General features: G+C 40.0%; 1 protein-coding gene across 1 annotated transcript; it reads right to left on the bottom strand.

Annotated features, from left to right (window-relative positions):
• Nucleotides 1–8,810: 8,810 nt before the first annotated feature.
• On the bottom strand, nucleotides 8,811–11,365 carry LOC136208979 (ankyrin repeat-containing protein At2g01680). Its single transcript, XM_066000300.1, has 3 exons — nucleotides 10,700–11,365; nucleotides 10,099–10,508; nucleotides 8,811–9,866 (listed from the first exon to the last, which is right to left on the bottom strand). The coding sequence occupies exons 1-3, from the start codon at nucleotides 11,001–11,003 to the stop codon at nucleotides 8,991–8,993; spliced, it is 1,590 nt and encodes a 529-aa protein (XP_065856372.1). The 5' UTR covers nucleotides 11,004–11,365; the 3' UTR covers nucleotides 8,811–8,990.
• Between the last annotated feature and the right edge of the window lie 1,440 nt (nucleotides 11,366–12,805).

The raw sequence follows: 12,805 nt of genomic DNA, 5'->3' as shown, positions 1-12,805 counted from the left end.
GCGTCACAAGAAATTCAAATTGATAGAAATACCAAGAGACATATTAAAAAAAAATTGCTCCTATATAGAGGGCGTTTTCTCCACATGAGAGACTGTAGTTAGGGTTTATACCTGCTAATTATTTTTTCTCGCTTTCTTTTCTCACTCAAAGTATGGAAGAACAACTGAGCAATCTGGCGATAGTAGACGATGGATTTGAATTCCAAGAGGTGGGCGACAATAGCTCGATAGAAAAAATTGAACTTTGCATAGTAGGAACTTGGTTACTGACCGTCCATACAACTTCCATATATTTAAACATCGTATGGCTAGTACTTGGAGACCAGGTAAAGGTTTAACGACCACAGACTTGGGGGTGGATTAATGCTATTTCGGTTTTATCATTTCTATGATTTGTGTTGTGTTATGGATGAGGGCCCATGGAAGTTCAACAATCATTTGTTGGTACTGCACGAATTGAAAGAAGACGAGGATCCCATTACTGCACCACTGGTTTCGGTTGGGTTTTGGGTGCAGTTATATGGTCTCCCTTCGAGTTTTTTCTCTGAAACAGTGGTTGTGGACTTAGCTAATCACATTGGTACCTTTGTTGCATATGATCCAATAAATCAATGGACGGTATCTCGACCTTTTATGTGTGTGCAAGTCTGTATCGATATCAGCCAGGCTTTGACGAAGGAAAAGAAAGTTCGGAAAGTTGGGAAGATTGGTTCGTCTGCTTATTCAAGTATGAGAAATTACTGTCTTTTTGTTTTATCTATGACTTAATAGGTCATATTGACTGGTATTGTGAAATATTCTTTCATACGGATGTGAACGTAGTGGTACGTGACTGGGATGTGTCATTACGTGCACCTATCCAATGACCTGTTAATATGGATGGTGAACGTTGGTTGAAGGAAGAGGATCGTGGGGGATCAAGCTCGGGCGTAAAAGTCCATGAATCCCCCAATGAGGAAACAATGTCAACAGCCACAAATAGTAGGCCCCAACATCTTCTCCAACTTACATGGAACTTTGGGGCGTCTATTTTCGAGAGAGGGCAACACCTAAATGATCCATCTAAGTTGCTTGAGAAGGAAGATATCAGACTCAGTATTCCATAGGAGAAGAAGCGTCGACGTGAGGAGAGCAATTCAGTGAGGCCATTGCAGCTGAATGTACATCTAAGGACAGATAGTGTGATGGATATTGATCAGCAGCAGCAAAGCTTTCCCAAGTTCAAAAAGGGGCAGCAAAGAACTATGTAGTGGGAAGAGATGAAAACACCCACCACACACACAAACAAGTTACAATGGAGTCCGATCCAAAAAGTGAGAAATAGGCAGGCCCAAAGTCGGATATGCCCAGCCAGATGAGAATTTTAAGCTGGAACTGTCAGAGGCTAGGTAGTGCCAAGGCAGTTCCAATATTTAGTGAGCTTGTTAAAGCTCACCAACCTGATGTTATTTTTCTTTTTGAAACTTTAGTTTGTAACTCTCGTATTTTTGACATTCGGAATAAAATTTGTTTTGATTGTTGCTATTCAGTTGATTGCATTGGTCACAATAGGGGAATATGTGTTTTTTGAAAAATTGTTGATTGGTGCTCTCTACTTTCTTTTCAAATAATCATATCGATATAGAGATTAACGACCTTATCAATGGTAATTGGAGGATTACGGGATTCTATGGATGCCTAGAACGGGCTAGGAGGAAAGTGTCTTGGGGGATTATGAAAACAATAGCAGGAGCCTCGGAGTTACCATGGGAAATTATGGGAGACTTCAATGATTTACTTGTACATAGTGACAAAAAAAAAAGGTTGAATAGCCACTCAGATTGGTGTCTGCAAGGATTTCGGGAGACCATTACATCACGTGAGTTAATTGAAATACCTATGGCAGGATTCCCTTTCACTTGGATTCGCCATAAGTGGTAAGACAAATAAGGTACAGGAAAAACTAGACCGCTCTTTCACCTTAGGAGATTGGTTGTTGAGATTCTCTTACATCTCTGCCTACAATAAATGGCTAAGGGAGCCTGGGTTTAGGGAAATTATCGTGAAGGAATGGACTGAATTTGTTACCTTGAGGGTTTCAGACATAATTGAGGGTAAGGCTCGATGTCTGGGGAATTGGAGTCATCAACTCCAACATTAGATGAGGCAGGATATTCAAAGCTACAACAGTAACTTGGAGCGGCTCAGGTATGGCAACACGATGAAGGAAGCACAATAGTGTGAGCATGAAAAAAACAAATTAATTTCTCTGCTGATTCAGGAAAAAGATCACTAGAGACAGTGTGCAAAAGATCTTTGGTGCCAAGACGACGACTCTAACACCAATTTTTTTTCACTCTTTTGCTTCTGATCGCAAGAAACAGAATTTCATCTCCAAATTGCAAACTGCAAGCGGGGAGTGGAAATTAGACCAAGAGAAGCTCACGCAGATTGTAAACTGTAACTACGAACTAGTGGTATGATTGATTCAGCCGAAGGTTACAAAAGAGGATAAGAGGAGGCTACTAGCATCATTTAGTAAGGAGGAGTTCCATAGGGCCTTATTCGAAATGCATCCAGATAAGGCCCCTAGGCCCGATGGGTTCAATCCGACCTTTTATCAAAAGTTTTGGGACATCCTTGGGATGCTATCCTTGAGGCGGGGTGCAGCTGGGTTGAGGCAGGGGCATTTCCACCAAATTTAAATGACACGGTGATTACTCTTATTCCGAAGTGTGATGATCCGACGACGATGAAGGACTTGTAACCTATTGCTTTGTGCAATGTAATCTACAAAATCCTATCAAAAGTACTGGAAAACCGAATGAAAGGTATATTACCTAATGTTTTCTCTGAGCTCCAATCTGCTTTATTAAAGGTCGATCTATCTTGGAAAATGTTCTTACTGCCTTTGAAGTTATACACAACATAAAACATAATGTCGCAAGGAAATCTGGGAGGTGACACTAAAAATAGATATTAGTAAAGCATATGACATAGTCGACTAGAATTATCTTAATGTTGTTGTGCTTATGTTGGGTTTCGATGACCGCTGGGTAAAGCTTCTCATGTTATGCGTCACTACAGTCAGATACTTAGTGAAGGTTAATAATCATTTGGTGGGCTCTTACATCCGTAGAGGGGACTGAGACAAGGCGACTTGTTGTCCCCTTACTTATTTTTATTCTGTGTAGAAGGCTTGTATGCACTGCTACAGGATGCAGAGCATCAATGACTAATACACGACTGTAGAGTTTGAAAAGGACCTCCATCGGTCTCCCATTTACTTTTTGCAGATTATGCTTTTTTATTTTCCAGGGCCACTATTATAGAGGGAAGAGTTATGAAACAACTACTTAGACGATATGAATCAGCCTCGATGCAGACTATCAATTTTGCCAAATCAGGTATCATGTGCAGTAGCAATGCAGATAAGGATATTTTCTTTGGAATTTCTTTTATTGTTGGTGTATCCCTTCCACTTAATACTATCAGGTATCTGGGCCTTCCATCGCTGATTGGTCGGAAGAATCGGGCTATCTTTGCTCACTTTAAGGATCGATTATGGACCAAACTGCAGAGCCGGCGTGGTAAGAGCCTTCCCAAGGCTGGGAAGGCGACTCTGATTCGAGCTTTAAGATAGGTTATCCTGTCTTATTTTATGAGCGTCTTTCTACTACCAGTATCCACAGAGGAGGAACTGAAGTGAATGGAGGAATTCCTTCTGGTGGGGGAATAAGAAATCAGGAGACCGTAGCTTGAGTTAGGATCATATTGGGATTTCTAAACAATATGGAGGTTTGAATTTTCGGAATTTCACTACTTTCAATTTAGCAATGTTGGATAAACAAGGTTGGTATCTCATGACCACACCAAATTCTCTGGTCAGTCGCATTATCAAAGCCAAATATTACCCTAAAGGGGATTTTCTGAATGCCACATTGGATCATTCACCTAGATACGTATGGCAGAGTATCTAGAGTTCTCAACTATTGTTAAAAGGAAGTGTATTAGTGGTGATGACTTGTGGAGAATATGCGATTGACTTTCGTCCCTGTGGGGGCGTCGTTGGGTTCGACGGGGGAAAGCTTCGATGCCAAAGTCAGTATAGAAGAACAAGAGAGCAAACTGAATTGACAAAGGATAAGTGAATGTGTACCTTGATAGCTCGAGATACTAGCTATATATAGTCATGAAGTTGTAACCTTTAGTAACTAGAAAGTCTCCATTCATGCTCCATTAATGGCGGTTACTGGTTTCCCTTAAGCATGTCCGTTAGGAAATTGATTGCTTATTAATGGTCTTTATTGCGGGATCGGCTCAGCTGTTTCAATAGCGGATTGGGCGGTTATGGCGATTCGCCTCATAGGTTCGCCCGCGGATCTCTTGTGGTGAGGTGTTGGTGATCCGCCTGTCGGATCCCTTTGCTCAATACGCCGTGATACTCCGGTATCAGGTGATCAACACGTGGTGTTCTAGGCAAATATCCCTTTTGATCCTTGGGATAATATCACAATGTTATCAAGTAGAAAATTGTAAATTTTCTCCTTTTTCCTATTTCCAATTAAGCAAACCCGTAAATTTTCTCTCGAATAAAGTATACTTAAAAAGTGTCACATAAGTTTAAGCAATCTCTTTGTAATTACACTAATATTGAGAAGATGATCTTAGTGAGATTGATGGAGGTAAAAAGGGAAAAATAATGGATTCTCATATTTAGGGGAATATGAATCTCATTCTCATTTGAATATTAGTTAACCAAACATTAACAAAACCGGATAAAAATTCATCTCCATTGTCTATGTATTCTATTTTTGAAAGATATAGGTTTTCTGACATCTAATATACTTTATGGTCTAATAAATTCGGATGGCGATTTCATGTACTTCGCTAAAATTAAAGTTTTCTTTTATTTGATGACGTGGTTGACCTCATTTGAGTATACTGAAATCCTTTACCTCATTTATGCATTGAATTGAAAGGAAACATACCCTCCAAATGCTTTAGTCAAAAAAATTAACATGCATTAAATTGATTTTTAACTTACCAAAAACACAAAAAATTGTCTCAATGGAGAAAAGAAAAAAAAAAGTTTCCTTGGCTGGATTAAGATATAAAACCTTAATGGGATCTCATTTATTTATAATGTGTATATGATGAGGCTAAACGGAGTTTCTAACAATATTTGGAATCCCAAGTGGTAATACATACTGGAGTTACAAGAATATACAAAATTATACATACATTCTTCAACCACTGGCTGGGAAAAAGACAGTCATCTTATTTCTCTATGTTTACAAAGCATATATCTTCTCCATATCAGAGTCATACTCATCAATATCGGAGATGTTTGCAGAGTATACAGACCACGAGATGGCGGACATTCTAGCTTACTTTGACATCACTGCCAGCCAATTACATCCAAATGGCTGGTTAGATCTGGCTTTAGATTGCTACTTAGCTTCAAACTTAGGAGTAGTGTGCACCCCTCGTGTCTTTCGATCGTTTCAGAAATCGTCACAGCGAAAGTCTGAGTCTTTCCTCACTTTTGCAAAGTTTGGAGTATATTCGTCGTTTAGCGGCAAGATGTCCAACGTCCATCTTTGGGACGAGAAATTCTTCTATGTAAAGATAAAAGAGGGCGAGTCTTTAGGCTTTCCATCGGTCTGGATTGCCAAACCTCTTCATATGACGGGAGATATGCGTATATTGACAGATAGTGATGAGGTAGTGGCGGAACTCATGAAGAATGTCAAGGCGTATGCTTGGACATACGCTGACGCCTTGGACTTCATGATGAATGACATTCCTTTGATTCGCCAAGAAGGGGACAAGTTCATTTACTCAAAGTTTGCACAATTTGATCAAGGTAACTTTGTTTTTTCTTTGAACCTTGATTACTTGATTGTTCTCTTTGTCAGAGGTTTATCTAAGGCCAATCACGCTCTTGTAGAGATGCGCAAGAAACTGAAGGAGGATGAGGCTCGAAAGAAAGGGCAGGTAGCGGATCCCCAGAAGAGTGCAGGGAAACGTCCTGCTGATACAATGGCCGACCCGCCTCTGAAGAAGAGGAAGCCTACAGCTTTCGACGGACAAAAGTTTATAGCGGATGCCATGAAATCCGCAATGCCTTTGGTGGAGAAGGAACAAGTAAGCTGTTTTTACCTTTTCCTTTGCCATATTTTGAATCTAAGTTCTAACCTTCTCATCTTTGTGCAGATGGCGAAGCCTGACCTGGGCGGTTATTGGTCCGCCAAACATGGTATCAAGGGATCTTTGGAGAATGAGTCTGTCATCAATGACCTGGACGAGGCCCTTGGTCAGTTGGGCGAGGTGCAAAAGAACCAGAACCAGATCCTAGGATCAGCCCATGTCCAAATGGGAAAAACGGAGCTTCTTACGGTAAGTTCCCTCTATCCTTTTGTTATTGTTTGGGTGAATAAGTAATCTCCTTTGGGGAGAGTTTTGCTATGGTTCTTTCATTTGAATGAAATGTTTGCCTTGATAGATGTATACTCGTTTGCGTGCCATGGAAGCTGAGCTCCTCCAAGGTGTGGCGGATAAGGCCACTATAGAAAAGTTGGAGAAAGAAGTCGTTGATGCTAACGCGAATGTCGCGTCCGCCATTGCCCTCAAGGATGCCGAGATCCAAAACCTGAAGGAAAAGATCGAAGCAGATGCTAAGGAGCATGAGGATGCTTTAGCAGATGCTGAATTCATGGCAGGGGAGCAAGCTTTCTTTTATGGTGAATGGATTATGTCGGGCATTCTCTTCATTAATGCAAAGTACTGCAGCTCTAACACGATCATCAAAATTCTCCGGACCCGCCCTCGGCGGTCTTCTAGGGGGAGATCTACTTGGAGAAGATGAGGAGCTAGACCCGGACGACGGATCTGATGGCGAACGCCCACCTCCACCACCCTGTCCTCCAGGAGGAGCTTGGCCGTTATCTCCTCTGTGGTCTCCCGGAGGAACGTGTCTATCCTCTCCTTGGTTTGATGGTAGCGGTGGCCTATCCGAACGTGGCGTCTCTACTGGCCTCTTGCTTTGTCTACAACCAGTAGATGGGGGTGATCGACCCCGACGGGAAGATCTCTGTCTCGGGGGCGAAGGGGATTTCGACCGCCTGCTTTTCCCCTTTCTCCGCTTTTTGTGCCTTCGACCTTCTGATCCGCCTTCGGGGAGACTTGACCGCGGACGGCTTGGGTTACCTGATCCGCCCAGATTTATCCCTTGGCTTGCGGATCCCCCAGGGGGAGTTTGATTACCCCTACGACTTCCTCCTGCTCCATCAGAAAATAATTGCCGATTGAGTGGCAGGTTATTGCTTGCTACGGTAGTAGTTACCATGGAATCCATGGGTTGAATTTGGAAGAATGAAGAATTATGGGCGTTTGATCCTATAGTGGCCTGTTGCCATTGAGATGACGTAGGATTTGTGCGCCGAAGCTCGGGTACTATCATGAACGACCTTAGGCGTCTTTCCATCTTAGGGCCAAACGATCTTCCTATGGATCCCGCACATGTTTCAATGAATGTATCCAGCGACATACTCCTTCCATCCTGCGTCGCAGGAGTGCTCAAATCAACGCGTCCAGCGCTTGTTTCAGGTTGACTTGATGGCGTTACCAATGGTGTTTCAATCCCCGAGGAGGGGTTCTGTTCTCCATTCGTCATAACTTTTTAACGAAAAACCCTTTATTTGATTAAGGGTCCACGCTCACCTCACCAATTGATGACTTGTGGAGAATATCCGATTGACTTCCGTCCCTGTGGGGGCGTCGTTGGGTTCGACGGGGGAAAGCTCCGATGCCAAAGTCAGTATAGAAGAACAAGAGAGCAAACTGAATTGATAAAGGATAAGTGAATGTGTACCTTGATAGCTCGAGATACTAGCTATATATAGTCATGAAGTTGTAACCTTTAGTAACTAGAAAGTCTCCATTAATGCTCCATTAATGGCGGTTACTGGTTTCCCTTAAGCATGTCCGTTAGGAAATTGATTGCTTATTAATGGTCTTTATTGCGGGATCGGCTCAGCTGTTTCAATAGCGGATTGGGCGGTTATGGCGATTCGCCTCATAGGTTCGCCCGCGGATCTCTTGTGGTGAGGTGTTGGTGATCCGCCTGTCGGATCCCTTTGCTCAATACGCCGTGATACTCCGGTATCAGGTGATCAACACGTGGTGTTCTAGGCGAATATCCCTTTTGATCCTTGGGATAATATCACAATGTTATCAAGTGGAAAATTGTAAATTTTCTCCTTTTTCCTATTTCCAATTAAGCAAACCCGTAAATTTTCTCTCGAATAAAGTATACTTAAAAAGTGTCACATAAGTTTAAGCAATCTCTTTGTAATTACACTAATATTGAGAAGATGATCTTAGTGAGATTGATGGAGGTAAAAAGGGAAAAATAATGGATTCTCATATTTAGGGGAATATGAATCTCATTCTCATTTGAATATTAGTTAACCAAACATTAACAAAACCGGATAAAAATTCATCTCCATTGTCTATGTATTCCATTTTTGAAAGATATAGGTTTTCTGACATCTAATATACTTTATGGTCTAATAAATTCGGATGGCGATTTCATGTACTTCGCTAAAATTAAAGTTTTCTTTTATTTGATGACGTGGTTGACCTCATTTGAGTATACTGAAATCCTTTACCTCATTTATGCATTGAATTGAAAGGAAACATACCCTCCAAATGCTTTAGTCAAAAAAATTAACATGCATTAAATTGATTTTTAACTTACCAAAAACACAAAAAATTGTCTCAATGGAGAAAAGAAAAAAAAAAGTTTCCTTGGCTGGATTAAGATATAAAACCTTAATGGGATCTCATTTATTTATAATGTGTATATGATGAGGCTAAACGGAGTTTCTAACAATATTTGGAATCCCAAGTGGTAATACATACTGGAGTTACAAGAATATACAAAATTATACATACATTCTTCAACCACTGGCTGGGAAAAAGACAGTCATCTTATTTCTCTATGTTTACAAAGCATATATCTTCTCCATATCAGAGTCATACTCATCAATATCGGAGATGTTTGCAGAGTATACAGACCACGAGAAAGACTTGCTTCCGCTGGCCCGTTTTATCCGCCTTTGTGAGTCCCCGTTGGCTCCGAAATGCTGCCTGAAAACAAAGTAGCACATGCTTGCAAGTGTCCCAACAAGAATGGGTGCACCCATTAGAGTTATTGTTATAGCCATCCATGATCTTCCTTTTCCTACTACAACAAAAGCTATTGACAGAAATGAACCACAAGTACAAGCACAAGCAGCCCACATCAGCTTGTTAACAACAGACACTACTTGTTTCTGAGCCCCTGTGTCCCATGCCACCAATGTTATCTGTACTACAACCACAGCTAGAGATATGAACAGAGACGTCGCGTTCAGGAGGCAAAATACTTGGAAGCCAACATTATCAGCTACATTTGCCTTCCCCTCTTCATTTCCATCCGTTAAATATTGCCCCGGCAAACTGAATATAGCCAAGAAAGCAATTGAAGCAAACAGAACTGCAACCACTGTTACCGAATTGGTGGTGTTTTGGACTGCCTCCCTGTGAAGTTTCCTTAGTTCTTTCGCTATACCAGAAACTCTTTTATTAGTTTTTTCGTTTTGTACAAGTTGTGAGTGGACCTCGTGCTTTATGTCGCTTACTGTCCGCTTAAGTTCCATTGCTTCATTCAGTTGACCGACATACCTAGCATGCTTTGCACCTGCCTCCGTAAGAGCTTCCTTGATTTCGAATGCTGACTCTCCGTATTGGAGTTTATCGGCCAGATCCATTGCAGTTTCGCGTTGATTATTGATGGCGTTGACATCTATGGATGTATAGCTCAGCAAAACGTTCACTATCTGTACAACATAAACGAATGCATCAACACAAGTTAATTATTGCCAAATCAACAATGCATTATATCTTATACTAATAGCTAATTAAGTTGATCTAATTATCCAATTTGCAGGCACATGTGAGAACCACTGTATACATTTCTTTATTGGTTGATTATATTCTGATAGCTAACAAAGAGACAGTTAATGAGAAACCCCATGTGAGATGTTGTCCAAAAATCAATAAAGAAATTACCAGAGGACGAGATTTCCTTGTAGCTATATGGACGGCTGTATTGCCCTTCTTGTCGCGGTCATTAAGAATTGAGGAATCAGTAGATAATATTTCCTCAACAGAAACAGTACTTTGACCCTTAACAGCCATATGAAGTGCAGTTTGGCCTTTCTTATCTTTGATTGGGATGATTCCTGGATCATGTTCAATAAGTGTTTTTACCATTTGATCAAGCCCATATCTAGCAGCAAAATGTAAGGCAGTTTTCCCATTTTTCCTCACTATCCTTATTGAGTTAACATCAACATCCAAAATGGCATTCACCACTTCCACATGATTCTGTGCTGCTGCTGAGTAAAGGGGGCTTGTGTTTGATGAATCACATATCTTGCAAACCTCAGGCCATATTCTTAACATTTCCTTAACAACACCTATACCCAACACCAATTCAATACTAATTAACACAATTACAAAAGAGATTATCAAAATTTCATTACCCTAAACTGAAAAAAAATCAATTTCTACAAGTGTGTTCTTTGATTTCCAACTGAATTAAGAAGCAAACCCTGAGATAAAATCTCAAGAATTGAAGAAACGGAAAAAGTAAGAAGCAGAAACATACCCAAGTGACCCTTCTTAGCTGCAACATGGAAGGTATTCAAGTCTAACTTGGACCTGATTTTGACAATTTGAAAATCGCAAAACTTGATCAAATAGGTAAAAAGCTCTTGGAAATTGTTATCTGCAGCTATATACAAGGCAGTTTCTCCTGCATCTGTTTGCATAGCCATTAGATCAGTCACATCAGATGGTTCATCACTTGTAAGCTTGTCGACGATCTGCTTCAAGGAGACGAGGTCGCCTGATCGAACGGCGGCGAAGAAACATTGGTGAGTTAAAAAGCGCAAGGCTTTTGTATCCATCATGATGATGAAGGCAGATCTCGCTTCTCTTCTTCTTTCTTTCTTTCTCTTTGTGCGATTCCTATTTCCAATTTATTCATCAAAGGGAAAAGATAACAGCAGAAAAAGAGACATGTGCTGGTTGTTCAGTGTGTTGCTAAAAAAGAAAGAAGTGAGTTTTTAAGGTCCGTAAGTTAAAAGATTCCAACTTTATGAGATATATGATGATCTTCTTCTGGTAAGCATAAATGAAGATTGAAGATTGAAGATTGAGGAGTGGAAGAGATAGAGAAGAGGTAGGTTTAGGAAAATGGTAAACAAGTAGTGAATGTGATTGATTTGATGGGGTCACCCATTCTTTTGTGCCTGTAAATGTTAATAAAAAAGCAATCAACTCATTTCAGAGTTTACTATCCACCAAATATTCTTTTCAAGTCAACATATCCTTCATATCTAGGGATCACATCATGAATATCAAACTCTTATCCATTTATTTTTCATTATTTGCGATTGTCTCATACTCTTATTAGGATCGAGTATTGTCTGATACACACGGATAAAATACTTGTTGCCACCCATATTCATATCAATTTTGCGCTTTTACAATTTGTTTTAGAATAAAATATAATTTTAGCCTTTTAAAATTCAAATTCAACCTTATAATTATTAGATGCAATACGTATAAAACATTGTAATTTCAAGTCTTATTAATAGAAAATGATTTTTTTCATGTGCAATTTTATGTTTTTTGTACTCTTCAGTCTTCAACATTCTCGCCACCGAGAAATTTATGTCATATGGTAAACATTATGCTTAAGATTGCACTATTTTGTACAAATAAGCTAAATTGTACCGTAACTCTTTCTGCTTTGGGTAAGTATCACCCCTAAACTTTGGTGTCTTCATATTAGGGTAAATTATATTGCTGTTTATTGAAGTTTATATATTAAAAAGGTTAATAAAACTCATTTTATTTCAATAAAATCATTAAAATTTTATTTTTATTTTCATCAACTCAGACAGAAAAGTCACTAGAGCATAGATGTAACAATCACATTAAAAATGACTCACTGTTACGTAAGACATGACAACCACATACAACAAAAAAACATAATCATAATTACATTTTTATTTAATTAACTCGATTGTTTGAATCTGCAACCGAAAGTCAAAAAATGTAATTTTTAGCTTTTGGGCAGCCACGACAATGTTCAAGAAAATGACCATCTAGACCGTTAGACATTCGAAATCATAAATTTGTCCTGATTTTTTTCGATTAGGCTCTCTATGCGATTTTTGGCCCCCTGAATAATTTTTTGGCAGCATAGTGTTAATATATGTCCTAGTCACAAGGTATTGTAATTTTGGTGATTCAATTAATAAAGAAAGACATTAATCTATTTCAGTTTATTCATCTTGTGCGAGTTAAACTTATATAAAATATCCATGTATAGTTATCTGATCGTGTTTGTTGGGTTAAGGATTTGACAAGTGTAGCCAATATACTATATCAAAACATCTCTATTTTGTCATTATCGTTGATAACCCGCGAAGCCCAAAACGGGTTATATTCATTTCGCAAGCCCAGCCCATATTAAAGCCCCATGGGCTAAGATTGGACGGGACCCGAATGAAGGAAGCGGGCGCAGCGAGTAAACCGCCCCGAATTCCTAAACGGAGCGTCAAGACTCCCACTCAGAACCACGTTCGTTGCCATGAAAGCCACGAAAGGGACATGGCCTAAAAAGGGGTAACCGCCCTCAGAACGTGACCCACTAAGGAGTAACCGCCCTCGGCGGTTACCCAAAAAACACCTATAAAAGGCC

The sequence above is a fragment of the Euphorbia lathyris genome, chromosome 10 (genome assembly GCF_963576675.1).
Source record: "Euphorbia lathyris chromosome 10, ddEupLath1.1, whole genome shotgun sequence".
In the NCBI taxonomy this organism is placed as follows: domain Eukaryota; kingdom Viridiplantae; phylum Streptophyta; class Magnoliopsida; order Malpighiales; family Euphorbiaceae; genus Euphorbia; species Euphorbia lathyris.
This window is presented reverse-complemented; position numbering and strand designations above follow the sequence as displayed.

Excerpts from the sequence above, each read along its gene's own strand:
- LOC136208979 (XM_066000300.1), bottom strand. The coding sequence starts at position 11,003 with ATGATGGATACAAAAGCCTTGCGCTTTTTAACTCACCAATGTTTCTTC. Across the intron at positions 10,509-10,699 it reads AGCTAAGAAGGGTCACTTGG|GTGTTGTTAAGGAAATGTTA; the intron begins GTATGTTTCTGC and ends TGTTGGGTATAG. Across the intron at positions 9,867-10,098 it reads CAAGGAAATCTCGTCCTCTG|ATAGTGAACGTTTTGCTGAG; the intron begins GTAATTTCTTTA and ends TATGTTGTACAG.